This window comes from Phocoena sinus, chromosome 19, assembly GCF_008692025.1.
Source record: "Phocoena sinus isolate mPhoSin1 chromosome 19, mPhoSin1.pri, whole genome shotgun sequence".
NCBI classification, from domain to species: Eukaryota; Metazoa; Chordata; class Mammalia; order Artiodactyla; family Phocoenidae; genus Phocoena; species Phocoena sinus.
The window spans coordinates 25,519,243-25,545,660 of NC_045781.1; the positions used below are offsets into that span (position 1 = coordinate 25,519,243).

Below are 26,418 nucleotides of genomic sequence, written 5' to 3' on the forward strand. Positions count from 1 at the left end.
CCCTGGGACTCGCAGTGTGTCCCCCAGGTCTTTGTTGTTGAGGTCTTTGTTGTGGGTGCCCTAGTCCTCGGCCGTGTTCCTGCCCCCCAAGGCCCACCTCCTCTCTCTCTCTCTCTCTCCTGGGGCCGGCTGGAGATGATGGGGTGGGAGTGATGTCAGAGTTTCTCAGGCCCACCCCTCCTGTTTGGAGCCAGTTGGGGCGGACCCACGTAGCAGCACTCCCTGTGTGCCAGCCTCTGTGTGAGGCCCTTGGGCATTCGGTACCATCACCAGTCCATTCTACAAATGAGAAAACCAAGGCTCAGAGAGGTTAATTAACGTGCCTCAGGTCACACAGCTCCTCTGATGTGGAGCTGGGGTTCTCCCCTGTTTGGTCTCAGAGCCTGTGCTCACAACCACTAGGCTGCCCGGCCAGAGGCTGGGCCCTCTCCCACCCTGGCATTTCTTTGCCTCGTGTGGCTTCTTTGGCACACGTGTCTTCCCTCCCCGCAGCATGGGCTCCTAAGGGACCCTGCGTCCATCTTGTTTGCTTCAGCACTTCACCTGGTACCTGGCAAGGGCAGGAGCCCAGTGGGCACCTGTTGGATGGCAGCACGGGAGCCTTAGGCTGGGGCCTGTTTTCCTGTGGTAGAAACAACACAGCAAGGTTGGCCTCCTTTCATGTGCGAAGTTTCTGGATTTGTAAGGAGTTTTTTAGCCACGAGGTCATTTCACTGCCAGAACAGGCCGGGGAGTGGGGGAGTGTTTTCGTCCCCATCGCTCAGGTGAGAAATCGAGGCCTGAGAGGCAGGTGACGTGCCAAAGCTCAAGCAGATGGGACTAGGGACCCCAGGGTTGGGGGCCAGACCCTGCGGTTCAGGGCGGGCTGTATTTGACTCAGTTCGTGAATTTGGGGTTTGAGTGTCCGCTATGTGCCAGGCACTGTTGGGTCCTGAAAGCAGGGCAGCGCGTGGCCAGACATCGGCCTTGGTAGAGGCATCACGTGATCAGGCAGCGACAGGCCAGGGGCCCTGTTCTGTGGTGGGAAGTGCAGGCACTGAGTCAAGGCTGGGCAGCCCTCCTGGAGGAGGTGGCAGCTCAGCCTGGCTCTCAAGGGCCGGTAGGAGTTTGCCAGGCAGAGGGCGTTTGGGGGTGGGGAGGTAGGCAGTGCTTTGAGACTGTCTTAGCCTGGAGACAAAAGGGTGGGGCTTATTTGGGGAACCGAAATAAGTCAAATCACACAGCCGAGGAGAAGGTCTCAGGAAGCCCTGGAGGAGTTGGTTGGCTGGGGGTGAGCAGGACGGGGCTCGTTGTCTTTGGGGCCGCGGACAGGAGTGGGGAGCCCTGGTGGAAAATCCCAGGGGAGGCTTGGGTTTGGGGGGCATGCGGCTGCCGGAGACTGAGCCTCCATCACGGCGACTTCCTGTGCCCAGCGGAGCCTGGAAGGAAGGGGTGCCCAGGCAGGAATGGGGAGCTTGGACTGGGGGGACAGCCGTGGGGAGGGGCTCCCGAGCCCCTGTGTTTGTGGCTCCGGAAGCCGGGCTTTTAGGGGTGCGGGGGAGGTCGGCTGGGGCCGCTTCCCCTGCAGAAGGGCTCTTCCGGGCTCTGGGCTGGGCTTTACCAGGCAGCCCTCCCGCCCCTGTCCCCCATGTGCCCCTTTGACCTCGCACAGTCCCCAGGAAGCCTTGGGGAAGGGGGGTCTTTAGGGCCAGGCACTCTTGGTGGCTGGTGTGGCGGGAGTCTGAGGGAGGACCTCATGGGGAGGCACTGGCTTTGGGAGCCAGACTAGATAGACAGTGATGCCTCACGGGTGCTGGGGAGGCCATGGCCCCGACAGGGCCTGCTGAGCTCTGCGTGGAGGTGCCTCTCCATGTGCCTTTCCCGCTGCCCTCTCTGTGGCTAGCTTCTCTGGTAGTCTCAGTGAGAAGGGACCTCGCACACCCTGGGGGCCTTCCCTGCCCCTGGAGGAATCAGGCCCAGAGAGGGCGAGAGGCAGAGCGGGGCTGGACCTTAGGTCTCTGTCCCCCGCACTGCTTTGCTTATGGCAGGTGGGGAGACTGAGGCAGGGGGCACTTTGCAGCCCTGTGCGGGAGAGGCAGGAAGTATGACAGGAGGGTCTTTCCTGGTTGGTATTTAGTGCCTTTTCCCACTTTCTCTTCCCCAGGGCAGATTGCTTCCCCAGCTGAAAACTGCCCTAGGGCAGGGCCTCCTCCAGTCTTCCCCGAATGCTACCCTGAAGGCCAAGGTCAGGGCTGGTTCCTGTGCGCCCACGCAGCCCAGCCCAGGGGAAGGTGGAGGCGGGGGAGTCGGGGCCCAGCTTGAGGGAGCTCCCAGGCTCTCAGAAAAGGGGCAGATCGTGGCCTCTGTGGGCCACAGTTGCCCAGGGAGTCTTCTTGGGGGAGGATCCCTGAGCCGAGTCTTGGAGATGCCAAAGTCAGCATTTCCCCAAGAGGATCCCTTAGAGATTTAATGCAAAAAGGGCCTCGTGAACCAAAAAGACTGGGAAATGCTTAGCTGTGTTCATTAATTCAGCAGCTTGCTTTCCTGCAGGACTTCTCAGAACCTTGAATTTGCTAGTGTGCACAGGGTATCTTTAGAGAAGGAGGAAGAGAATGCGAAGCCCAGCACTGCCTGTGACCAGAAACTGGCGTGCGTGTGGCTTTACACGGCCCTGCCGTTGGGCAGGGCACACCTCAGGAAATGCAGACGCAGGGTTAGGAAGGAGTCTGGGCCTTGGAGTGGGCAGCTCTGAGTTTGAATCCCAGCCAGGAGGCTTTGGACGAGGAGCTTAGGATCCCAGAGTTGGTTCCCCTGGCTGGAAACAGAGGGAGAGCACCCCTAACCCGCCCTGGGGGTCTGGATGCAAGGACCTTGCCTCTTCCCTGCAGGTGCTTGGAGGCTGATGGCAGGGGCGCCTCCCGTCGGGTTTCCTGCCCTCTGTCTCCCAGTTGGGTTCAGGGTGTGCAGAGCGTGTCTGGAGGGCCGGGCGTTGTGTTTCCTCTCCTCTCCTCTCCACAGCCCTAGAGGCCTTGGGGTGAGGACCCCGTGCTGCCTGGAAGCTCTCTCTGGCTCAGGCCCACCTTCCCGCTTTCCTTGACCCAGTGGACAGCTGCTCCCTTGAGGTCCAGCTAGGCTCTGCGTGGGCGTGTGAGCCCACGCGATGCTGATGCTGCTTGTACCCCAGAAAGCAGTCCCAAGGTGCTGACACTGCTGTATCCACCCCAGAGGCTAGGCCACTTCCAGAGCAGGGAGGGGGCCGGGATGCCTTGACCTCTTTGGTGCCGAGGCTCATGACAGAGTGGGCTGAAGGGGAAGGGGCAGGTTCTGGGCCCACCCACAGCCCTTAAGGCCCTTTCTGCCAACTTGGTAGTACTTGTCGTCTTGACCTGGCGTGTTGTGCCAGGTGCAGCCCCCTCCCCGCCCCCCGCCACCGTGCTCTGCTTGCGTCACCTCCACTGAATCCCCTCAAAGCCCTGGGTGGTCTGAACGTTATTCTCCCTTTCTTTCAAATGAGATAAGTGCGGCTCGAGGAGGATAAGTAACTCTTTCAGGGTCATGCGTCTTAGACCTGATGGACCTGGGGCTTGTTTTCCTTTTCTTCTTCTTTCATTTATAGGCTCTATTTATTTTTTGTGTATTCACATACATATTTTATAAATATTTTTAAAACAATTATTTACTTATTTTTGGTTGCAGTGGGTCTTTGTTGCTGTGCGCGGGCTTTCTCTAGTTGTGGCGAGCGGGGGCTACTTGAGGTGCGCGGGCTTCCCATTGCGGTGGCTTCTCTTGTTGCAGAGCACGGGCTCTAGGCATGCGGGCTCTAGAGTGCAGGCTCAGTAGTTGTGGCTCACAGGCTTAGTTGCTCTGCGGCATGTGGGATCTTCCCGGACCAGGGCTCGAACTCGTGTCCCCTGCATTGGCAGGTGGATTCTTAACCACTGTGCCACCAGGGAAGTCCCCACATACATATTTATATATGTACACACACACACACACACACACACACACACACACCCCGACAAACATGCCAGGAACACATCTTTCCATGTTAATAAACTTAGAGCGTCACTTCAATGATCAGTCGCTTTATATTGCCCTTTGAGTTTTTCTGTTAGGGTCATTATTTTTTACTTTATGTATTTATTTAAAAAACCCTTTATAGAGGTATGAGTGACATACAAAAAGCTGTGCATTTTTATTGTATACAACTTCGTAAGTGTGGAGATAAGTATACACCCGTGAAACCATCACCACAATCCATGCCATAAACCTGTCCCTCACAGCCTAAATTTTCCTCCCCCTTTTAGTTTATCATTATTATTTTTAAGATAAGAACACATAAAATCTACCATCTTGAAAAAATTTTTTTTAAATATATTTTTATTTAGTTTTGGTTGCATTGGGTTTTTGTTGCTGCATGCAGGCTTTCTCTAGTTGCGGCGAGCTGGGGCTACTCTTCATTGCGGTGAGTGGGCTTTTCATCGCAGTGGCTTCTCTTGTTGCAGAGCACAGGCTCTAGGCGCGCGGGCTTCAGTAGTTGTGGCACGTGGGCTTCAGTAGTTGTGGCTTGCAGGCTCTAGAGTGCAAGCTCAGTAGTTGTGGCGCACGGGCTTAGTTGCACTGCAGCATGTGGGATCTTCCCGGACCAGGGATTGAACCCATGTCCCCTGCGTTGGCAGGCGGATTCTCAACCACTGCGCCACCAGGGAAGTCTCTTGAAAATATTTTAAATATACAATACAGTGTTGTTAACGATAGGCACTATATGTACATGGTCGATCTTGTTTTTTCTACTGAAAACTTTAAAAAAATTGCATAAGCTACATTATAACAATAGAAATAGAAACTGAAAATGAGGAGGAGTAAGATTTGTTCACTCCGACAAAGCAGCAGTTTTGGTGTTTCTGTGTCCTGGTTCAGTCCTAATCCATACTAGGCGTGACCTTCACCATGTGCATTTTTCACAGGATGCCCTTCCACAGTATGGTTCAAGCTGCTGCATCTTTTTGATAGCTGCATTGTATTCCACTGTAAGAATGTGTTGTGATTTATCTTCCCCAGACTGATAACACATGTTGTTTTCAGTGTTTTGCAATTACAAATAGTGCTGCAATGAATAATTTTGTACATATGTCAAATTTCACACACGTGAAAGTGTTTATAGGATAAATTACCTGATGTAGGTTTGCTAGGTCAAAAGGTGTGTGTGTGTATTAGTGAGTCTGTTAGATATGATGAAACTGCCTGCCCCAGACGTTGTGCTGAATCACACGCCCGCCAGGGGTGAGCGTGAGTGTCTGTTCCCCCCCCCCGCCCCCGGCCTAGCCAACACAGATTTATGAAATGCTCTGATCTTTGCCAGTTGGGTAGGTAGAAATGGCTTTCCATAGTATTTTTAATTTGCATTTCTCTTGTTATGGGTGAGGTCAGCTTCTTTCCAAATATTTAAGAGATTTGTATTGTCTTTCTGTGAACTTTCTGTTCATCCTCTTCTCCCATTTTTCTACTGGGTTATTGTTCTTTTTGATTTGTCGGAACTCTTTACATATGAGGGAGATTAGCTCTTTAGGGAGATAAAAATTGCAAATGTCTCCATAATCTCTTGCTCATCTTTTGATTTTGCTTTTGATAGTTTTTACTATGTAGAAAAAGAATTTTTAATTGTAATCGAATTTATCAGTCTTTTCATTGTGGCTTTTAGGTTTTGTGTCAGGTTAGAAAGGACTTACTCACTACAGCATTATATGAGAATTCTTTCATGGTTTCTTGCTCTTTGGAAATCATCCTGGTATAAATTATGCCTCCAGCTCTCTCCCTCCTCTGGGCTCTGCTGACTTTTTAAATAGGCAACTTAGCAGTGCAGAAGTTAAGACTTAAACCTAAATCTTTCTTGCTCTTTCCAGGACAGTGGCTACTCTGGGTTAAATCTTCTGTCACCAGCAGAACCACTGTCTGGGTGGGCCGTGGGAAGCCCAGTGTTCTGCCATCTTGGGCAGAAGTAGCACCACATGAGGTCCCTGAAGGCCAGCTAGACTTCCCCTTTCTGTTCTTTGTTATCGAGGGGAAAGGGATCAGGAATGAAACATGGGCATGAAAGTTTTCATTCTAAAGGGGGAGCCTAGTGAAGATAGTACTCAAAGGAATGAATAACTAATGGTGGAATTTCAGGCAAGAGTTGGGGGAAGATATAGCTGTTCTTTCCAATATGGGAACCTGGTTGTTTAGTTGGTCAGTTAGTAAACATTGTTGCCTGAACACCTCCTGTGTGCAGAGCCCTTTGCAGACACCTGGGGGAAGGGGGCACCAAGGTCTCTGCCTTCTGAAAACTTGTGCCTGGAGCTGAGTTTCCTCTTGACACATAGAAGGTGTTAGTGCACATCTGCTGAAGGAGTGAATGTGTGAATCTCTGTCAAGATGCGGGAATGAATAGATGAACTCTTCCCAGGCAATTACTAACCATCATTAGAATTGGCACAGGAGATGGCAAACTGGATTTATTATCCTTGGCGGCTGGAGCCTTGCGGGGGAGGGGTGACAAGGTATTTGTGTTTTAGAGGAGAGATTGACTAGGGTTATGCCTAATCCAGAGGAAGAGTGGAAGGGAGGATTTCAGGAGCAAAGAACAATTCCCTACCCCACCCCTGGAATTAGCCCTCTGGGGCCAGATGGCAACACGCAGGCTTTTCAGCTTTTCCTCAGTTCTCTTTGTTTTATGATTTAACCTCGTTCCTAGCCCAGCCCAGAGCTGTGCCTCAGAGATTTGACATAACCATCTCCTTTGGCAGAGGGAAAACCGAGGCCCGGATCAGGTAAGGGTCACAGAACACGTTAGTGGCAGAGCTGGGACTGGAACACAGGTCTCTAGACCCCAAGACTGAGTGACAGCTTGTGGTCCCTAGAGGCTGGGGTAGAGTCAGCCTGGGAGTTCTTGGGGAGCAGGGCTGTCTGGGGGCATATGCTATTGGGGGCTTCGGCTTTTGCTCCTGCCTGGTGGCTTTGCAGACTGTCGCCAGGGGGTGGGGAGATAAAGTGGAGGGTTGTTAGGGGCTCTGCCCCCCGTGCACCTCTGTCTCTCCTGTTTGGACCTCATGGTTGGGCTTCCTCAGCTCTGGGAATTGAGCCTTCCTTCTGGGCGCATTTGCTATTTTGTCCTCACAAACTTGGCCTGTTGGCCGTGACGACCTGCGCCTCGCTCTCCCCCGAAGTTGGGTATCAGCACCTCAGTTTACTGATGAGAAAACTGAGGCCCAGAGTGTGAGAGACTCTGCCACTCCTATGGCCAAGGGTAGCAGAGCTGGAATTTGAACCCAGGCCTCCTCCCTCCAGGTACAGCTCACCTGCGGGAAGGTGTGATGCGGCAGGTACTTCCGGTTCTGGGGGAGACCCTTTTGTCTGTTTTCATCATCTTCCGCCCTAATGCCCGCCCCCCAGCCCCCTCACCAAAGCCGCCCTGCCTGCTCTCTGCCACCTTTCTGCCTGACTCAGGACTCGAGTTGGTTGGCTCATCCATCTGACCGTCCCACAAGCATCTGCCAGGGCCTAGCTGCAGGACACAGACGTAAATCCCACCACGATTTGGTGAGGCAGGTGCGGGGATGTTTGATAGAAGTCTCAGAAGGCCTCCCGAGGGGCGCAGATGTCCAGGAGAGAATGGTATGGGGAGGGAGGTTAGGCCCCGGCACAAGCTAAGGCTTGGGGAGGCCCTTAGTCCCATGAGGTTTTCTGGGTGCCCCTAGGTGCCAGGCCAGGGCTGGTGGCTCTCCTTCACAGAGCTCTGGGTCTCCTGAGGGAGGTGGCATTAACATGAGTCCCTCAGCAAACAGAAAGTCTGCCAGTGACTCAGCCCACCAGGCACTGGGCTGGCCTAGGGGGCAAGGCTGTGCTGGTGGGTTCCTGGCTGCAGCAGTACCGTCACCTGGGCAGGGCGTGGGTACAGGGTCCGGCCTGAGGGGCTTGAGTGGGCCCTCTCCTCTCCTTAGGCCTGCCTGCCTGCCCCGCTTCACACCCCGAGGCCCCACTTCCTCTTTCTGGGGCCACCAGGCCCTGTACAGCTCCGGGGCCTGCCAGGGCAGGGCCAGAGGAAGCCGGGCTGGGTTCCTGCCAGTATTGCTTGGGTGAGGAAGTGGGTATCCTGTCTGTGTCTGTGAAAGCTGGGGTGGGCTAGAACTCCCCCAGGGGTGTGGTAGGGCTGGGGGTGCTGCCAGATCAGCCAGTCCCGCTGGGGAAGGATTTCCTGAGCACCCCTGAGGGCCCAGTCCTGCAGTCATAATTCGAGGTCCCAGCACCCTATCTCCAGCAGCTCTTCTAGCTGAGGAACCTGGACCCCGCCTGTCAGTATTTGGCAAGAAGACCCCAGTCCTGTCTTGTTGCAGGGAAGGGAGAAGACGGTGTGTATGGGGTAGTTCAGAGGGCTTCCTGGAGGAAGAGGCCCTCCTGGATCTTGCTGGCTTCGAGGAGGCTCCCTGGCATGGCTGCCTCATCTTGCCCCTGGAAGGCAGAGGGAGGTACCTTGATGGAGTCCACTTTGCCTCCCACCCTCTGTCTGGGGCCTTGAAGGGGGAGGGCAGAAAGGGGTTGGCATTTTGAGATGTTATGGGCTCTTTGAATGTCAGCACTGGGAGGGTGACGGGCAGGACCCTGAGTGGCCGGTATTCAAATCCCAGCTCTCTTTTACTAGCTTTGTGACCTCAGGCAAGTAACTGAATCTCTCTTTGCCTCAGCTCCCACATCCGTAAAACAGACACAGCAGTCTTACCTACAGGGCAGGGGTGCAGATTTAGAGAGACTACAGTGCTGGGTACACAATAAGCAGTCAGTAGATTCTGTGATGGTCTGTCCTGCTCAGTCACAGGCCCTGCGGCTGCGGGGAACAGAGTCCACCAGGATCGCTTGGGGGAAGAGATTGATTCCGCCGGTATCAGTTTCCACCTAAGTACATCCCTCCGCTCCCTAATTCCTCCTGCAGCCTTGGGCCCCCTGCTGCCCTGCTTAGTTTGGGACACGGTGACAGAGGTATGAGCTGGGGTGGGGATGGTGAAGGGTTCCCCTCCCTGGCCGGCGTCCCTCCAGAGGAGGTCTTAGCCAGGACTGGCTGCGTCTGCAGGGGCCCGCTCTCACCTTTGAGCTAACTTCTCCCGACTTGGACTCATCAAGGGACCACGAGGGCTTTCTGGACACAGCAGACTGGGGCAGGGGGCCCAACATGGACCTGGGGACTCTTGGTTGCAAGTGCCAGAAGCTCACCCTGGCTTCAGCTGGGAGGGGTATTGATTATGCCTTGGGAGGAAATACCTGGGGGTTGCCTGAGCCTCAGACAGAGCTGGATCTGGGGGCCCCAGCGGGTATGTTCAGGGCTCTGTCTCTCACCATTCCTCCGTGTGGGCTTCCTTCTCAGGTGAGCTGTCTACTGTGGTGGTTCAGGTGGCTGCCAGCAGTTCTAGGCCACAGGCAAAGAGAGCATCTTTTCCTTGTGGGCCAGCAAACGTCCCAAAGAGTATTCTCACTGACATGGTTTTGGTCACATGTGCATCTTTAAACCAGTCACTGCGGCTTGGAGAGACTGCACTGATGAGCCAGACCTGGGTCATGTGGCCCCTGAACCAGGGCTGAGAGAGGGGGAGAGGACCATGTCCAGCAGAAGCGGGAAACACCCTCCCAACTGGACCCTTGGGGTCCCCCTCCTCCGTGAGACGGGGCTGCTCCCCTGCCAGAGTTATTGTGAGGTGTGAGTGACGGTGAGGGAGCCCTGGGAATCCAGCCTCTCCAGGTAAAAGGGCCTCAATGTCTCTGCTCTTGGTGTCTTTGGAGTTCACAAAGGACCCGCGGGGTGTGGGTGAGGGAGTGACAGGGAGGCAGGGCCTGGCTTGACCTCAGGTCGGACTTACAGTCAGAGCCGCGCCCAGTGCTGGAGAAGACTGGCCCGAGAGGGGATGAGCTTCCCATCACCGAGGCCTGCGAGCTGAGCTTGCGGCAACACTTGTTGGAGACCTGGCAAAGGGGTTCATCCAGGGCCTCATAGGGGCCCTCCCAGTTATCAGCTGAGTTGGCAACTGGCAGAAGAACTGGAGATTGGACAGAGGGGCCTTGAAACCTGCCCTGACAGAGGGGCCTCTGGGTCTCATCCTGGAGAGGAGCTGGCCTGTGCAGGTGCCTCTCGGTGCTGGGTTGTCTGCAGGAGGGAGAAGTGCGGCCCTTCCTCCCAGCCCTGCCTCGTTCTGCTGGAGCTGGACGGGGTCCCTGGGGGGCCTAGTCTCCGTGCCCAGTACTGCCCGTTGTCTGCCTCCTCTCCCGCCTGCCGTTGCCCAGGAAGTGGCCTAATTAGATCCCAAAGAAGAGTGTTTACCAGGCCTGAGTTCCCAAGACTCTCGGAATCTTCCACTAATCCCTCTCTCTCCATGCCTGGCTCAGCCCGGCTTTGTGTGCCTGGAAGGGCAGGTTGGCATCTGGGGGTGAAAGGCTCCATGGTGTGTGTGTGTGTGTGTGTGTGTGTGTGTGTGTGCGCGCGCGTGCGTGCACACTTGTGCATGTCCTGGCCACCCACAGCTCTGCTCTGGGGGCTTTGTCTGGGGGATGGAGCAGCTGTGGGGAGTTGCCTTGGCTCCTTGGAGTTTGGGGTTTCTCAGCCTGGCAGTCCCGGTGCACTGGTGTTTGCACCAGGCCGGAGGGACAGGCAGTGTTGTGTATACTTCTGACAACTGGTTCAGTCACTGGGACCTGCTGCTTCTGGAAGGAGCTCCATGGGGAAGCCTTTCTCAGTTCAGTAAGACAGTGAGGCTGGGCCAAGGAGCCCTGGTTTGGAAGCTGGCAGACTCAGGTTTGAATCCCAGCCCTTCTACCAACCAGCTCCAGCTGTGTAATCTGAGGCAAGGCACGCTCCCTCTCTGGGTTCAGTTTTGCATCTGGGAAATGGCTGTAACACCTTGTCCTTAGCAGGTTATGAAGGCGAGAGTGGAGATGGATGTGCAGGCACCTGGCGTGACAGCATGACAGCTGTTTTACACGTGCCCGGGGGTGGGGGCTTCTCAGGGCAGGGACCTTACCTTGTTTTGTGACCCCTTTAGCACAGGGCTGGGCATATATGGTTAGTACTCAAAAAATGCCTCTTGTGGAACAAAGACTGCTGAGTATAGCTTTAGAGGTGGCAAACTAGTGGGCTGCGCTATGCAAATTTTACAGATTTTTTTAAATCGAAGTGATGTTGATTTACAGTGCTGTGCAAATCTCTGCTGTGCAGCAAAGTGAGTGGGTTACACATATATTTATGTTCTTTTCCATTAGGTTTATCCCAGGAGATTGGACATAGTTCCCTGTGCTATACGGTAGGACCTTGTTGTTTATCCCTTCTAAATGTAATAGTTTGCATCTACCAACCCCAAACTCCAGTGCATCCCTCTCCCTCGCCTCTCCCCCGGCAGCTACAAGTCTGATCTCTATATCTATGAGTCTGTTTCTGTTTCGTAGATACGTTCATTTGTGCCATGTTTTAGATGCCACATATAAGTGATATCATTTGGTATTTGTCTTTCTCTGTGTGACTTACTTCACTTGGCATGATAATCTCTAGGTGCATCCACGTTGCTGCAGATGGCATTATTTCATCCTTTTTCATGGCTGAGTAATATTCCACCGTGCATATGCACCACATCTTCTTCACCCATCCATCCGTCGATGGGTATCCAGGTGTTTCCACGGTTTGGCTGTTGGCACCAAGCACATTTTAGAACTCAGCTGGCAACAGCTGGAAATCAGTATTTCACGTAGAAATCAGATTTGTAGCTTTTGTCCAAGCACTTTGCACACTTTGGCAGTCCTGGCCCAACCCCCTCAGGGTTGCCTGGGTTAAACAGGTAGTTGCCGAGGCTTGTAGACACCTGCCTGGGCCCAGAAGGAGCGGAGGGGCCAGGACTCCTGGCAAACAGCCCTTTCCTCCACCCCCAAACATGTGGTTTTTCCATTTTGTTCCTGGGGTTTCAGGAACAGGAGGTCCCAGGTGGAATAGTGCCACAGGTGACTCCCGATCCAAGGTGGCCCCAAGGTTACTCAAGGCAGTTGGCACTCACTGGGGGACTTCACTCAGACTCTGGGACTCTGGGTGCCCTGCTATTTTGCCTTTGGGGACTCTGGACCAACTTTCCTTCACAGCTTCCACCAGTGGCCATTTGCACCCTTTGTGTCTGCCCTGAGCCTTCCCATATCTTACCACCTCCCTGCCCCCTGCCCTGTCCTGGTTCCTATAGCTGATGCAGGCCTGGAGGATGTTGGGGGCCTGGACTTCTGGTCCAGGGCTGCTCCCTTGACACAAGGTTCCTGCTGGGAATGTGTCAGCCACCCCAAGCCCCAATCACTACATCTAGGGATTGCACATTGTTTTGGTAACTTTCTCTCCCTGGAGACTGGGAGTCCTAGGGGGAGAGAGAGCTAGCCTGACACACAGGAGATATAATGGGCCTGGTGTGCCATAGGCATGGTTAACGAGCTGTTTGGGAATAAAGGAATGGGCAAATAAATGAATGGTGCTGGGGAAAGAGGGAGCCCCTCTGGGCTAAGCATTGCAAGCCTGGGGTCCACTCTCAACTTTGTCATAAAGGGTCCACCGTGTTCTTCTCTGAGGTTCAGTTTCCTTATCTATGAAGCGGAGCTTGCAAGGTTCTAAGCATTGCAAGCCTGGGGTCCGCTCTCAACTTTGTCATAAAGGGTCCACCGTGTTCTTCTCTGAGGTTCAGTTTCCTTATCTATGAAGCGGAGCTTGCAAGGTTCTTAAATTCTTGTCAGTGGGCCCTTTTAGAAAAATTCAGTCTTACGTGGAAGCTTAACATAACATGAATGCAAGGGGTATGCTCTGAGTGAAGCTGGCGTTAGTGTCTGAGACACAAGACTCATTGAGAAGTTCCAGTAATCGAGTGAGTGAGGTCTTTGCACAAGAGCCATTGGAACAGAAGAAAGCCTGCGAACAGACTTCACGTGCCTGGCCACCTGACTTAGGACAAAGGTGCCTCCACTAAAACTCTTGAAGGAGGGATGGTGGCTCCACGAAAGTCTGGTGGGGTAATTAGATATCCATTCAGAAAAAAGAAGCTTGGTCCCTGCCTCACACCATACACAAGAATTCCTTGAGATGGATCGGAGACCTACATGTGAAAGTAAACTATTCAAACTTCTAGAGCAGTGCTTTCCAGTAGAAGTTTCTGGATAATAGAAGGGCTCTATCTCTGTGCTGCCTAATGTAATAAACGCTAGCTGTGTGTGGCTGTTGAGCCCTTGAAATGTGACTCGTGTGGCTGACATTTTTTTTTTTAACTTTCAAAATTTTTAAATGTAATCATCAAGCTATTATTATACTCAAAAAAATTAAGTGTAATTTATTAACTTCATCCCACCTTCAGTTCACATTTAGATTTCACCAGTCGTTTCAACATTTTTTTTTGTAGTTGCAGCTTTCTAAAAATCAAAATCCAGGTAAAGTCCATTATATCGCATTGGATTTGTAAGCCTTTTAAATTTATTTTATTCTGTAACATCCCCACTCTCTCTCATGGTACTGACTGGTTAATAACGGGTTATTTGTCCTGTAGGCCAGTAGTTTTCAAAGTGTGGACCAGCAGCTTCAGCGTCTTCTGGGAACATGTGAGAAATGCACGTTTCTTCTCAGGCCCCTTCCAGTCCTACTGACGCTGGGAATGCAGCCCAGTGATTTGTGTTTTAACGAGCCCTCCAGGATCTCTCCTGGGTACCACTGTTGTTGACTAGCCCACGTCGTAGATTTGGCCACCTCCTGCCACCATTTATCTTCTCCAAGTAGCCTCTATATGGGACTGAACTTTTAATTTCATTTTTAATAAACTTAAATTACATTTTTGATAGTCATATGTGGCTAGTGGCTACTGTATCGGACCGCGCAGTTCTCGGAAACACAGGAGACCAGCTTTATGACCTTGGGGTGGGCCAAGCTTTAAAGACCTATAAGTTAGGTTTGGTTAAGGTTGATAAATCAGACCTGGGGCTATGAGGCCTGGCCTTGCTCTCGCCCGATGCCAGCCTTCCCAGTCCAGGTCAAATCTTGGTCTGCTTTGTGTCTCTGCAGAGCTGAGGACCCTGCATGTCTGTTCATTCGGGCCTGGATGCAAAAGCGGATGCGGGCTCTGCAGTGAGCAAGGCCTGGCAGCTGGAGCAGTGCAGGCCCCGTGTGTCCATGGAGCTGCTGGCTGAGGGGACTCCTGCCCCGCTCCGCCTGCCAGGCTCGGAGAAACCAGAGGCCTAGGCGCACAGGGGTGGGTGTCGGCAGACAGATGCTCCCCAGGCTGCGGGGTTTCCTGCGTGGACTGCTGGGCGGGTGTGCGAGAGGTGGAGGATGCCGGCCAAGGGGCGCTACTTCCTCAACGAGGGCGAGGAGGACCCCAACCACGACACGCTCTACGAGAAGTACCGCCTCACCAGCCAGCATGGACCGCTGCTACTCACACTCCTGTTGGTGGCCATCACTGCCTGCGCCGTCCTCATCATCATCGCCTTCAGCTACGGGGTGAGTGGGGGCAGCCCGTGGGCGTTTCCCTGGGCTCCAGGTCTCAGCTCTGATGCTTTGTATTTGTGAGGCCTTGGGCAAGTCATTATCTTCTTAAAGCCTGAGTTTCTGCATCTGTAAAGTGCTATGGAGCATATTTAGGCTGGAGGAAGACACATTTTTTATTTTAATTTTTAAGTCTGGGGTGGTTTTAGATGTTACATGAATTTGGCCAAATAAATTACCCTCACTTTTCTCCACAATGGACTTTGATTTTACTGAAGGCCTGTGTATCACCGCTCCCACTTCCAGTCCCGTGGCAGACATCATGCATCAATCCCAGCACTCTTTCTCACGGAGCTGGCCGGGGTGGGGGGGGTGTATGTCTCAGAATCCTTCTTAAGACAGCAGGCACCACTGATATTATCTCTGCCTTAGGCCTCGTCCTGCTATAGCCATGACCTCTGCGTGGCTGTTAAGCACTTGCAACGTGGCTAGTGTGACTGAGGAACTGAATTTTCAATTTTATCTTTAATTATTGGAAATTTAATTTTGAATAGCCACATGTGGCTAGTGGTGGCCGTATGGGACAGTAAAGTTCTAGAAGAAAACATCAGAGACTACAGGCTGTTAGCCGGGCGATATGTGTAAGGTGGCCAGCACCCAGTAGGTGCTCTGACGGTGCTGCCTGTATCTCTGTGGATGTAAACCCGAGGGCCTTTGTTTTGTCATTTGGCACATAGTTACTGAGCACCCACTGGGTGCTGGCCCCAGATTAGTCTCTGTGCTCATGGAGCTTACGGGCCTCTGGGGGAAACCAGGTGCTGTCCCCCTGTGAACGTCTTGCCTGTTACCTTCTCCCCACAGTGTCACACTTCTGTACCTTTCCTTCAGCTCTTCCCCTGTCTGGGATGCCTTTGGTCGTATTTCCTCATGAACATGCATTCGTTCTTTATGAGTTAGGAACACTGGCCTCTCCCCCAGGAGGCTTTGCACAGCTTTGCTCCTGTGCTCTTGTACCTGTGCCCTGCAGGTGTGCACAGAGCTGCTGGGGACCCCGGGGGACGCCTGAGGGGGAGGGGTGGGGAGTGAGAACGTCATAGGGCTGGGCCCCACAAGTGACTGGGGAAAGGTGGTGGTGAAGGCACCCCTAGCAGAGGCAACAGCACAAAGCCTGAGGTAAGAAAGAACTTGATGTTTAGAGGGAGGATGGACACCACCCACGTGGAGGAAGCAGCAAGTGACCTTGCTTAGGGCAGGCTGGACAGGCTAACCTGGCAGGCTTTCTGGAGGAGGTGGCACCCCGCTGGGGAAAGCTATGGCATTTCTGTGTGTGTTCACCCCCCACCCCTTCCCCCCAGGACCCCTCCAGACACCAGGCTGTCCTGGGGACGGCGTTCTTCACGCTTGCCGTGTTTGTGGCTCTCTACGCGCTCGTGTATGTTGAGTGCCTCGTCCGCCGGTGGCTCAGGGCTTCGGCGCTACTCATCTGGGCCTGCCTTGTGACGCTGGGCTACGTGCTGGTGTTTGACTCATGGATGAAGGAGGCCTGTGACTGGGAGCAGGTAACAGGGCAGGGGACCCTGGCGCCCCTGGGGGCTGGGTGCTGCCAGCCAGCTGTGCACTCGGTAGCTCCTGTCCCCTCTGGGCATCAGATCCCTTCTGGAGACCGGGCCGCATTGGGCGTGCCAGCCACGGGCCCCTCCCTCTCTCCGGGCTGTGGTTCTGTGACTGAGATGGGCCCTGGCCTGATCTTGTTCTCTCAGGCCTGTGCTGACGCGATGGGGGTGAGGTGGGAGAAGAGTGTCCACTTGAATGTCTGGCTGTGCTCTTTCTGGAAATGACACATTTCCAGCTCAAAGAGGCAAAAAGGCACAGACTGGCTCACGTGCCGGGAGGGGCCCAGGGGTTGGTCTGGGGCTTCAGCAGGAAGGCCAGGTCCCGAGCTCTCCCGGCTCTGCTTTCCTCTGTGCTCTTTCATTCCCTGTCAGGCCACCCCCAGCTCGGGACAGAGGTGCCTGCGGCACCTCCGGGCTGCCCGTCCACCAGCCTACACAGGCCAGCTGAAAGAGACAGCCCTTTCTCAACCAGCTTGAGCTGCGCTGGCTGGCCTGGGGCATGGGCCCAGCCCTGGACGGTCATTGTCACTGGGGAGGGGGACGGCTCTGACCGTTGGGGCTGGGTCCTGTGGCTGGGGTGTGGTGAGGCTCGGGCAAGCCATGCAGGTGGGAAGCTCGGGGGAGGGTGCCGTTCCCAGCAGGGGTGGGAGCGGGCGGGTTGGGGGTGGGTGGGGGGGGAGCAGCAGGGGCCAGCTCAGAGCGTGGGCGGGGCCGGTGAGCTGGGCTGCTGGGGGCGGCAGTAGTTACCTACCGTTCCTGCGGAGGGAGGGCCGTGGGCAGTGGGCACCAGGCGAGAGCTCGCTGGGTCACGAGGGCGGCGGAGGCTCAGCCTCAGCCCCAGATGGTAAATCAGCTTGTAGGAGATGATGCTGGCTGGGCATCATTTTCTCCTTCTATCCTGTGTCTGTCGCTGCCTCTCGCCACACAGGGTGGGGGAAGGGGCCGACCTGAGGGCCGAGGGCGCGGGGAGGGGGGCGTAGCCTCAGAGTTCAGGCTTCCAGGGCCGTCCCCGCGAGCCGGGGCTGCGGAGTGACCCCAGCTGGGCCCCGGGCGGGGGCGGCGTGGTGGCCGCGCTCATGACGCCTCTGTGTGCAGGTACCCTTCTTCCTGTTCGTGGTCTTCGTGGTGTACACGCTGTTGCCCTTCAGCACACGGGGTGCCGTCGTGGCCGGGGTCGTCTCCAGCACCTCCCACCTCCTGGTGCTCGGCGCTCTGATGGGGGCCTTCACGACGCCCAGCGTCCGGGTAGGGCTGCAGGTGAGGGGCGTGTGGGTCTGGGCGTGCGGGGCCTGCTAAGGCCTTGGGTGGGGCTTTGGTTTGGGCCGAGGGCCGCCAAGGCTGGAGCGGGTGAGTTGGAGGCCTCGGAGACAGAGGTGTTTGCCGACGGGTGGCCTCGAGGCCGGGCTTCGTCCAAGTCGGCAGGTGCCCTGCCCTGCAGCCTTTTCTTTGTTGGCTTGGGGTCCCCGGAGGCTCAGCGCCCCCCTCGAGCCCTGACCCTCGGGCCTCCTTCCTGGGTCCAGCGCACCACTGCTGGGTGAGGCCCCATTCCCGAGGTTTCGCTCGTTCAGCCCAGAGCCCCATCTGCACAGGGTCGGACGCCGCGTCTGGTGTCCTTTGCGTTGAGTGATTATGAACAGTTAGTGGTGACGCGCAGTTGTGTTTTCCTCCTGAGCAGGCCTGGTGTCTGGTCTGGGAGGTGGGGGCCAGAGCTCTGGGCAGCCAGCCTGGCCCTGTGCCTTCCGTGGCTGTCCTTGGCTCTCCCTCTGGGCTCTGCGAGGGGCTGTGCTCCTGCCGCCCTGGAAGCGGCTGGCTGCTCTGGTCTCTGGGGCCTGAGCCCTTCTACACCAGGGAATGTCTGGCGGATGCTGAGACAGGCCTGAGTCCTGGTCCTGGGGTCACAGTGACCTACTAGGAGACCAATGAGTCTAGGAGACCAGTGAGTCTGAACCTGTCTCCCTGCCTGCCCACCCCAGGGAGGCCGCAGCCCGAGTGGGTTGGGAGGCCAGGGATCGGGGAGGGGGTGCCGTCACCAGCCCACCAAGGGAGTCGGTGTCCTGGGGCACGGGCCAGGCCTGATGCTGAGCCCGCCACGGCCCGCCCGCAGCTGCTGGCCAACGCTGTGGTCTTCCTGTGCGGGAACCTCACGGGCGCCTTCCACAAGCACCAGATGCAGGATGCCTCCCGAGACCTCTTCACCTACACTGTGAAGTGCATTCAGATCCGCCGTAAGCTGCGCATCGAGAAGCGCCAGCAGGTGGGGACCCGTCTGGCCCTGCCCGGCCCCCCGGCTGTCCCCCGGGCCCCACGCCCTGCATCCTTTCTCTGAGGATGTGCTCACTGAACAGCATGGTGAGGCGCCTGGGGCACCTGGCCAGACACCTGTGCTGGTGTCATCCCGGGGGCTGCTGGGGACGCGGGAGGGTGTGTGCCTGCCGGGTTGGTAGCAGGGTGTAGGCCAGCAGCAGTGGGGCACGTGGTGGGCAGAGGGGCAGGAGGGCAGAGAGGATGGAGACCCGGGGCCTGACGCCGCCCTGCCTGTGCCCCACGTGCCAGGAGAACCTGCTGCTGTCCGTGCTGCCTGCCCACATCTCCATGGGCATGAAGCTGGCCATCATCGAGCGGCTCAAGGAGCGCGGGGACCGCCGCTACCTGCCCGACAACAACTTCCACAGCCTCTACGTCAAGCGGCACCAGAACGTCAGGTGGGTGGCTGGCCGGGCCCGTATGCACCGTGTCTCCCAGGGCGGCCCCGGCAGGTGGCCCGCTGCCCTCCTACCTGTAGGCCCAGGTCCCAGCCCGCACGGGGACTGGGGAGAGGTAAATCCAGACCCCTCCCTGGGCCTCAGTCTCCCACTTGTTCCCCCGGGGGGGGGGCAGATTAGATTAGTATTGGGGGAGATCCACTGCCCCCTAAAATTGTCAAACTCTGCACGAACGTGACTGTGGGGAAGAAAGGGGTCTCTTCAGATGATTCTCAAAGGGGCACAGGCCCTCCAAAAGGAGATGAAGCCCCACCCAGGTGACCGCCAGGGACCCCCCAGTCCTGACACCATCTTTGACTGATTTGAAGGGGCTGCAGAACCTTCCTCAGCGGCGCTGACCTGAGTGAAGCGCAGATGTGGGCACTGTGAGCTCCACCCTGGTCCTCTGCCTGCAGGCTCAGCATTACCCCCGAGACTGGCCTGCTGCCTCTGGGCTGTGGATGGTCCAGAACTGTAGACTCAGGAGCGGGGAGATCTGGTGCAAAATGCAGCTCTGGCTTCCCAGCAAGTCTTAACCTCCCCGGGGCTCAGTTTGCTCGTCTGTAGAAAGGGGTTCCTACAAGGGCAGCGTTAGGACTAGATGTGTGAAAGCGCTGGGTGTGGAGCTCAGCTGGAGGGAGCGTGCAGTCACATCTTACCAGGGCTTTAGCTCTGAAGTCTGCACAGAGGTGAAATCCAGGTATAGGGAAGGGGAGAAGTTCCCAGGTGCCCGAGAATCCACCTGTAAGGGCTCCATTCAGTCATCTGCGGTGAGGCTCTAAAGGGGTTGGGGGTTCCGGAGGGCCCCTGCAAACTGGGGCTTGCTTCATTTTCTTTGATGTGAAGCTTCTGGAACTTTAATCCATCCTTATGGCGGGGGTTTCTCTCCCACCCCTGGCGGCAGGGGGCTCGCAGGGGTGATTGGGTGCGGGGCTCTTGGCCCTGACCCTCCTGCTGGCCCCCCCTACCCCCAGCATCCTCTATGCTGACATCGTGGGCTTCACGCAGCTGGCCAGCGACTGCTCCCCAAAAGAGCTGGTAGTGGTGCTGAACGAGCTCTTCGGAAAGTTCGACCAGATCGCCAAGGTGAGCCCACTGACCTGTGCTGCCTCCCCTCCGCTGATGGTAAAGTCAGGAGCCCTTCCCACCGCATCCACAGCGTGTCCTGTGTCCAGCGCTGTGCTGAGATGGGTGTGGGGAGGCCTGGGCCGCATTTTAGCATTCAGTCAGCAAAGCTTTCAAGTGCCCCGTCGTCAAAGTGGAGGTTGAGCCAGGATCCTGTCCCCCAGAGTGTGAGGCCTCTGGGGAGACTGTCAGTGCACACTGGGGAATGCACTGGGCTTCATGAGCTTAGAGGGGGACTCCGGAAGGCTGCCTGGAGGAGGAGACGGCTCCATCCTCACTACGCAAGGTCAGCAGCCTCAGCCTCAGCTTCACCCGGGAGCATGGGAGGACTGTGGAATGCCAGGCCTCACCCAGCATCTGTCTCTTGACAAGATTGCAGGGTGAATAGTCTGCACATTAAAGTTTGAGAAACCTAAAAAGAAACTGAAGAGGAAAGGGAACAGTGTTATGGGCAGAGGGAACAGCATATGCAAAAACCTAGAGAAGGAAGAAAGCTCTGTGTGTCCATGCAATGAAAGTGGCTCAGTGTGAGTGGGACAGAGTGTGTTGGCAGGGAGCATGGTCACAGGGTCAGACATTCAAGGACTTGAGGGCTGACTTGAGGAGTGGGATTTGACCTCAGGACCCTGGGGAGCATAGCAGGTGCCAAGCAGGGAGGGCATTGGGCAAGGAGAGCCTCCAGGGTTCAGCCAAGGCAGGAGTCTGGTCTGGAGACCAAAGAGGGCTGAGCTGAGATCTCACTGTTTTGTCTTCACAAGCAACACCCAGCTCCAGGGGTGTGTGTAGGGGGCTGGGGAGGAGCCTCAGTTATTCATTAATTTACCACCTGGTCCGGGGACCTGCTGAGTAGCAGCCCTGGGCTGCCCTCAAGTTGCTCCCGGGCTACGTGCTATGTGGTTGGAAGAGGGGTACAGGGGGCAGGACTTGGGGGTGCTTATTTAGCCCAGCCTCAGGTGGTCAGGAAGGCTTCCTGGAAGTGGTAGCCACTGAGTAGAGACCCAAGTGTAAGATTTAGGGCAGTGGCTCTCCGTCCTGGCTGCGTGTTTGAATCACATGAAAAGCTTAAGTAAAACCCCAGTACCCATGCCCGCACCCATGAGAGTTTTTCAGAGCCTCCCAGGTGACTCCATGTGCAGAGAATCGATGGTTCAGAACTTGATGGGAACAAGTTCTGGCCTCGCACTCAATCTTGGGAGGGACTACCTCACCAGGAGCAGGCTCCACCTCAGGAGATGAGCTTCCCGTCACAGGAGGTAACCAAATTACAGTTGGACACCACTGGCCAGGGGTGCTCTGGAGAGCTGTCCCCGCTGGGTACTGTGGACTGTGTGACTCTGAGGGTCTGTTTAGCCGGGAGCCTTCCTTTAGGAGCTTCCTTCCTTCATGATTTCTCTGGTGGAGGTTCCTAGAGGTTGGGCCTTATGTGGGCCCAGGCTCCATCCTCACTAAGCAAAGCCACAGCTGGCTCTTCCCCTGCCACAAAGCCAAGGACCTGCCCTTGCCCTTTTGGACACAGCCCGCTCTCCATGGCAGGCCCAGGAGGCAGCCTCATTTTATAGATGAGAAGAGGGAGGCTATGGCAGGTGCCAGTCTTCAGGCCAGAGTGTCCAGTCCCTGGGCAGACACAGTAGGCAGAGCTGGTCCCAGCCTTTTCTCCTATCAGCAATCAGATTCCAGAACTGTAACCTCCTGGTGAGAGCCAGGGCCTCCTCTCAGAGGTGTCCGCATTGCGTCTGGGCTCAGGCATTCTCTGTCCCAACACACTCACACAACTTCTCCAGTTTGTAAGTCTCAGAGGCGCGGGGAAGAGCAGCCTGGGGAACGTGGCCTCCTGTAAATCCCTGACAGCGGGGCTGGATCCAGACTGTTACCCTGCGCCTGGCTCTGGAGGAGATAAGATAAGGGCAGCGGTGCCCTGAGCCTGTGCCTGGGTGTCCCAGCCCTCGCCAAGCTTCTGCTGCTTTCTAGGAAAGCACTGTCCTCCCCCACCTCCGTTAGGCCATTCAGAACTCAGCATGTGCCAGACGGAGCACACCGGGAAGCAACTGGCACACACTCAGATGGGTCATTGGAGGAGGGCTTAGGAAGGGGACTGCTCACAAAGGCCTGGCGGGTAGGGGATCTCGAGGGAGGGATGGGGCCTGGCCTGGTCATTGGCGCTGGGTGGTCACCCACAGGCCTGGTGGGCATGCCAGGGAGTGGGCACTGGATCTGGAGACAGAGGGTACCCTGGTCCTAGGGGCCAGCCCTCTGGGAAAAGGCAGGAGGGAGCTGGGGCAAGGCTTCACTGGAGCCCAGTAGGCAGCTTCTTCCTGTTCCCTTAAACCCCACCCTCAAGGCCTTGATATGTATGGCCACCTTTGCTAAGGGCTTATGGAGGGTCAAGTAGCTGCAGCACCACCTCAGATGGAACCTCAGACAGCCTACCTGGGCCTCCCCTTCCCCTCCAGGGGCATTTTTTTTACGTGACCCCACCCTCTCTCCCCACTCCCATCTTTCATCTCTGTTCTTCCCCCACTCCCCAAACCCTGTATCCCTAGCAGCAGAGTCATCTCTTGGGTTACCTTGACACCTGCTGACCCCATAGCTTATGGCACCTGCTGCCTCTCTGTTCTCATCCCTCCTACTCTCTCCCCTCCACCCACACTGACTGCTGTGCTATGTCTCAAACACCCTTCTGGCCTCAGGGCCTTTGCACATGCTGCTTCCGTCTGCCCGGACGCTCTTCCTCCAGATACTGGCATGGCTTGCTCCCTCAGTTCCTTTAGGACTTTGCTCGAATGTTACCTTCACTGGGCGGCCTTTCCTGGCCTCCTGGGAACTTCCTCTTCCTTCTCCATAGCACTTATCATGGGTGTCTACAGATTTTATTTATGTAGCTTAGTGTCCAGCTGTGCCACTGGCTGCAGGGATTGTTTTCTGTTTTGCTCACAGCTGTGTCCCAGTGTCTGGGGCAGAGCAGGGCACTCCGTAGACGTTCAAACATTGCATAGATGAATGAAACAAAGGTAGCACCTCCCTAGAGACCCTCAGGTGGCCGCCCTTGGTAACACTTGCTTTTATCCCTGACACCTGCTTGGGGTTCCTCCTGCAGACCCCCCGTGTTCCCCGTCCTTTTGCCGGGCCCAGAGGCAGCTGCTGGTGGCTGGTGCCCCAGGAGAAAGCCCCTGGCCAGAAGAGAGCCTGGTTGACTCTGGAGGGTGTGGGGAGGTGGCCAGCATGCCTGCTCCACGGCCCCTGGGCCGTCTGCTGACCAGGCCTCCCCTTGCCCTCAGGCCAACGAGTGCATGCGGATCAAGATCCTGGGCGACTGCTACTACTGCGTGTCAGGCTTGCCCGTGTCCCTGCCCAGCCACGCCCGCAACTGTGTGAAGATGGGGCTGGACATGTGTGAGGCCATTAAGTAGGTACCACGCACAAGCCTGGGGCACTGGGGCCTGTTCCCCCGGCGGGCCCCTTCTGCTCCCCAAGGCATGCTGGGGAATGCATTGTCTCTGCTTTGCATATGAGGAAACTGAGGCTCCAGGGGCGCAGGAGGCTTACCTGGACCACTCAGCAGTGTGTTTGCATCCCTCCCTCTGGGCCCACTGGGACTCCGAGTTCCAGAGAGTCTCAGAAGCTCAGAGCTGAGGGCCATGAGGAGGGGCAGCTGGGCTCCGTTTCTCCGGAGGCTGAGCCTTTGCAGCAGCAGGGGAGCTGGCAGACGCAGCGTTGGACTCCAGGCCTCCGTCTCCTTCCTGTTCCCCCTGTGAAGACCCTAGAGTTGGGGGACTAGCCCTCAGCCTCCTGCGGCTCCTTGCCACCAACATCCCAGCTCCCCACAAGGCTCTCTGGAGCCCCGAGCAGCCGTGGTCTGTGGTGGTCAAGCGGGTGGCGGAGGGCCAGGCGGGCTTGGCCAAACGGCCCAGCGTTCGGGGCAGAGCCGGGCGCGCCTGGGCTGCCGGGCAGCGCACAGCTTCCGCGCAAACCCAGCTCCGGCTTGTCCTCCTGAAGTCTCACCAGAAAAAAACCCCGTCAGGGAGTCGGTCCAGGTCACAGGCTGGCTCTGCGTCACCGGCTGTGTGACCTCGGGCTGGTGCCACAGCCCTGGGGCTTCCTTCCCTCCCTGGAGCATGTGGAGGTTGTGCGGGCCCTCCGCTCCCACTGGCTTTGACCCTGGCAGGCTCGGTCTGTCCCGAGCCCGTTGGCGGATACGTGGCACCGGCTGCTGCCCAGGCCCTCACGCACTTATCAAAGGGACCCGGAGGCCTGCTCGTGTTGGGGGTGCCTTGTGCCCCAGGGAACTCTGAAGTTGGGGCTCCTTGTACTAAGTGGTGCTGGCAACCCCCAGTACTCCCAGTTCCCAGAGATGGGGGTGTGTAAGGCCCTCCAGGGCTGGCCCCATGTTCCTTGTTTCTGCTGGGTTTGGGGCAGTGTCTGGATCCCTCTGCAGACTCCAGCTGGGGCTGCCAGGCAGGGGTAACACCCAATGATTGTATGTTAGGGCCTCCAGCAGGAGCCACCGTGACCAGTGACAGTTGGAATTCCTCCTCCTTTTAACAGCCTTTGAGCTTGGGGCGGCCACATCCATTTGCACACTCCTAGACATGGGGGGCTCATCCCCTTGCAAGGAGGCAGCCCCCTCAGGCTGAGAACGTTCTCTTCTGTGAGCTGGGCCTGCCCTGTTCCCATACGCTCCCCGCACCCTTGCTCTGCCCCCACCCCGTGCCACACCCCCTACCAGGGACCTTGAGCCTGTCCTAGGGTTCAGGGCCCGCCAGCAGCCCTGGCTGGGGTGGGCTGACGGGCCTCTGCCCCAGGCAGGTGCGGGAGGCCACAGGCGTGGACATCAGCATGCGTGTGGGCATACACTCGGGGAACGTGCTGTGCGGTGTCATCGGGCTGCGCAAGTGGCAGTATGATGTGTGGTCCCATGACGTGTCCCTGGCCAACAGGATGGAGGCAGCTGGAGTCCCTGGGTGAGGCTCAGCTGGATGGCGGTGGGGTCAGAGGTCTGGGGCTGACTCTGGGCTGCGGTGGTGGGGTATCAGCATGGGGTCAGAGAGGGAATCAGCGGCCTGAAGGTGGGGGAGCCCGCCCAGGCTCCGGCCTGCTCAGCCCTGCCTGCTGTGCACCCCCGCGTGGGTGTCTGCCCTCGCTGGGCCCTGCTGCTGTCTGACTCTCGTCTCCCCCAGCCGGGTGCACATCACAGAGGCGACGCTGAACCACCTGGACAAGGCGTATGAGGTGGAGGACGGGCACGGGCAGCAGCGGGACCCCTACCTGAAGGAGATGAACATCCGCACCTACCTGGTCATAGACCCCCGGGTACGAGGCTCAGCCGCGGCAGGCTGGGGGGCGGCGCTGGGGCTGTGCTTGGGAGCAGGGCCCACGCCCGGGGCATGGCCCCCGTGGAGGGAGAGGTGGGGCCCGCCCGGGGTAGGAGGCAGTGCCCCGTTACTAGGCATGGTCTAGGCCCCAAGGGACAACTTCTCTGGGCCTCAGTGTTCTGTTCTATGAAACGGGGATAACAACGGCCCCTACCTCAAGAGGAGAAAAAGCTAATCTGAGTGAAGCCCTCCCCGTCAACTGGGTGCATCATAAACGTTCTAGAAACAATAGTCACTGTTAGTTTATTTTCCATGAGGTTGTCACTAATCGTCCAGATTTTCAAAAGACGCGTTTTAAAAACACGCTTTGGATGGGAGTCAGGGAAGCAAGGAATGGCCAGGGGGCCAATAGGTGGGAGCCCCTGTGTGTCCTGGGCTCTGACCCGCCGCGTGCGCCCGCCCGGCCGGCGCCTCTAGGTTCTCGGTTGGCCCCACTCCCTTCAGGACCCCGTGGTGGGGAAGGCTGTGAGCCTGCTTCTGGGCCGTGGGCCCCGGGCCTGCGCCGGCAGGGGCCTTTCGCTCCCGCCCGTGGGAGGCCAGCTCGTCTGGGCCCTCGGTGAATCATCCTTGGGGCTTGCTCAAGAATGTTGGCAGTGGCTGGCTCCTTCCAGCTCCGTCTCACTCTGGCCTTTGCCGTCCTCGGGGCTGGCCCGCCTGCCGGTCTCTGGGGCAGCCGTGGGCCCGCCTGTGAGCCTCCCCCGACACCCTCGGGCTTCATCCTGCCGACATTCCCAGTGCGCCCTAGGTGGGTCAGCCATGCTGAGCGAGCATCGGGGGAACCCCTCCTGGTACCTTGGGGCTGCTCCCAGCCCACTATCGTGGAAACCACCCAGCCCCTCGCCCTGTCCCTGCAGCTCTGGGCCCCGCCCACTCCTCTGACCACCCCCCCCCGCGCGCTTCCTTCCTCCCCCGCCCTGTGCCAGCCTCCTGTCCCTCCACTGCCAGGCTCTTTCCACTGCAGAGCCCTTGTCACTGCTGCCCCCTCCGCCCAGAGCCCTCTGTCCCAAATGCTGCTGTTTAGCCTTTTTACTGTTTATTGTCAGTGTGAGTTCCACGGGGGCAGGCTCGGGTGGGGGTCCCTCTTCTCC

The 26,418-nt window shown here is 57.0% G+C and overlaps 1 protein-coding gene across 1 annotated transcript in view; it reads left to right on the forward strand.

The window, feature by feature from the left end:
* The first annotated feature begins 1,161 nt into the window (after nucleotides 1-1,161).
* ADCY7 (adenylate cyclase 7) overlaps nucleotides 1,162-26,418 on the forward strand; it is a 41,073-nt gene continuing 15,816 nt past the window's right edge. Inside the window, exons 1-11 of the mRNA XM_032614810.1 lie at nucleotides 1,162-1,270; nucleotides 11,257-11,297; nucleotides 14,060-14,497; nucleotides 15,838-16,041; nucleotides 17,191-17,352; nucleotides 18,200-18,349; nucleotides 18,649-18,797; nucleotides 19,811-19,922; nucleotides 23,237-23,364; nucleotides 24,761-24,919; nucleotides 25,136-25,268. Of these exons, the coding sequence (XP_032470701.1) occupies nucleotides 14,327-14,497; nucleotides 15,838-16,041; nucleotides 17,191-17,352; nucleotides 18,200-18,349; nucleotides 18,649-18,797; nucleotides 19,811-19,922; nucleotides 23,237-23,364; nucleotides 24,761-24,919; nucleotides 25,136-25,268 (1,368 nt within the window). The 5' untranslated portion in view covers nucleotides 1,162-1,270; nucleotides 11,257-11,297; nucleotides 14,060-14,326. The remainder of the gene's footprint in view (nucleotides 1,271-11,256; nucleotides 11,298-14,059; nucleotides 14,498-15,837; nucleotides 16,042-17,190; nucleotides 17,353-18,199; nucleotides 18,350-18,648; nucleotides 18,798-19,810; nucleotides 19,923-23,236; nucleotides 23,365-24,760; nucleotides 24,920-25,135; nucleotides 25,269-26,418) is intronic.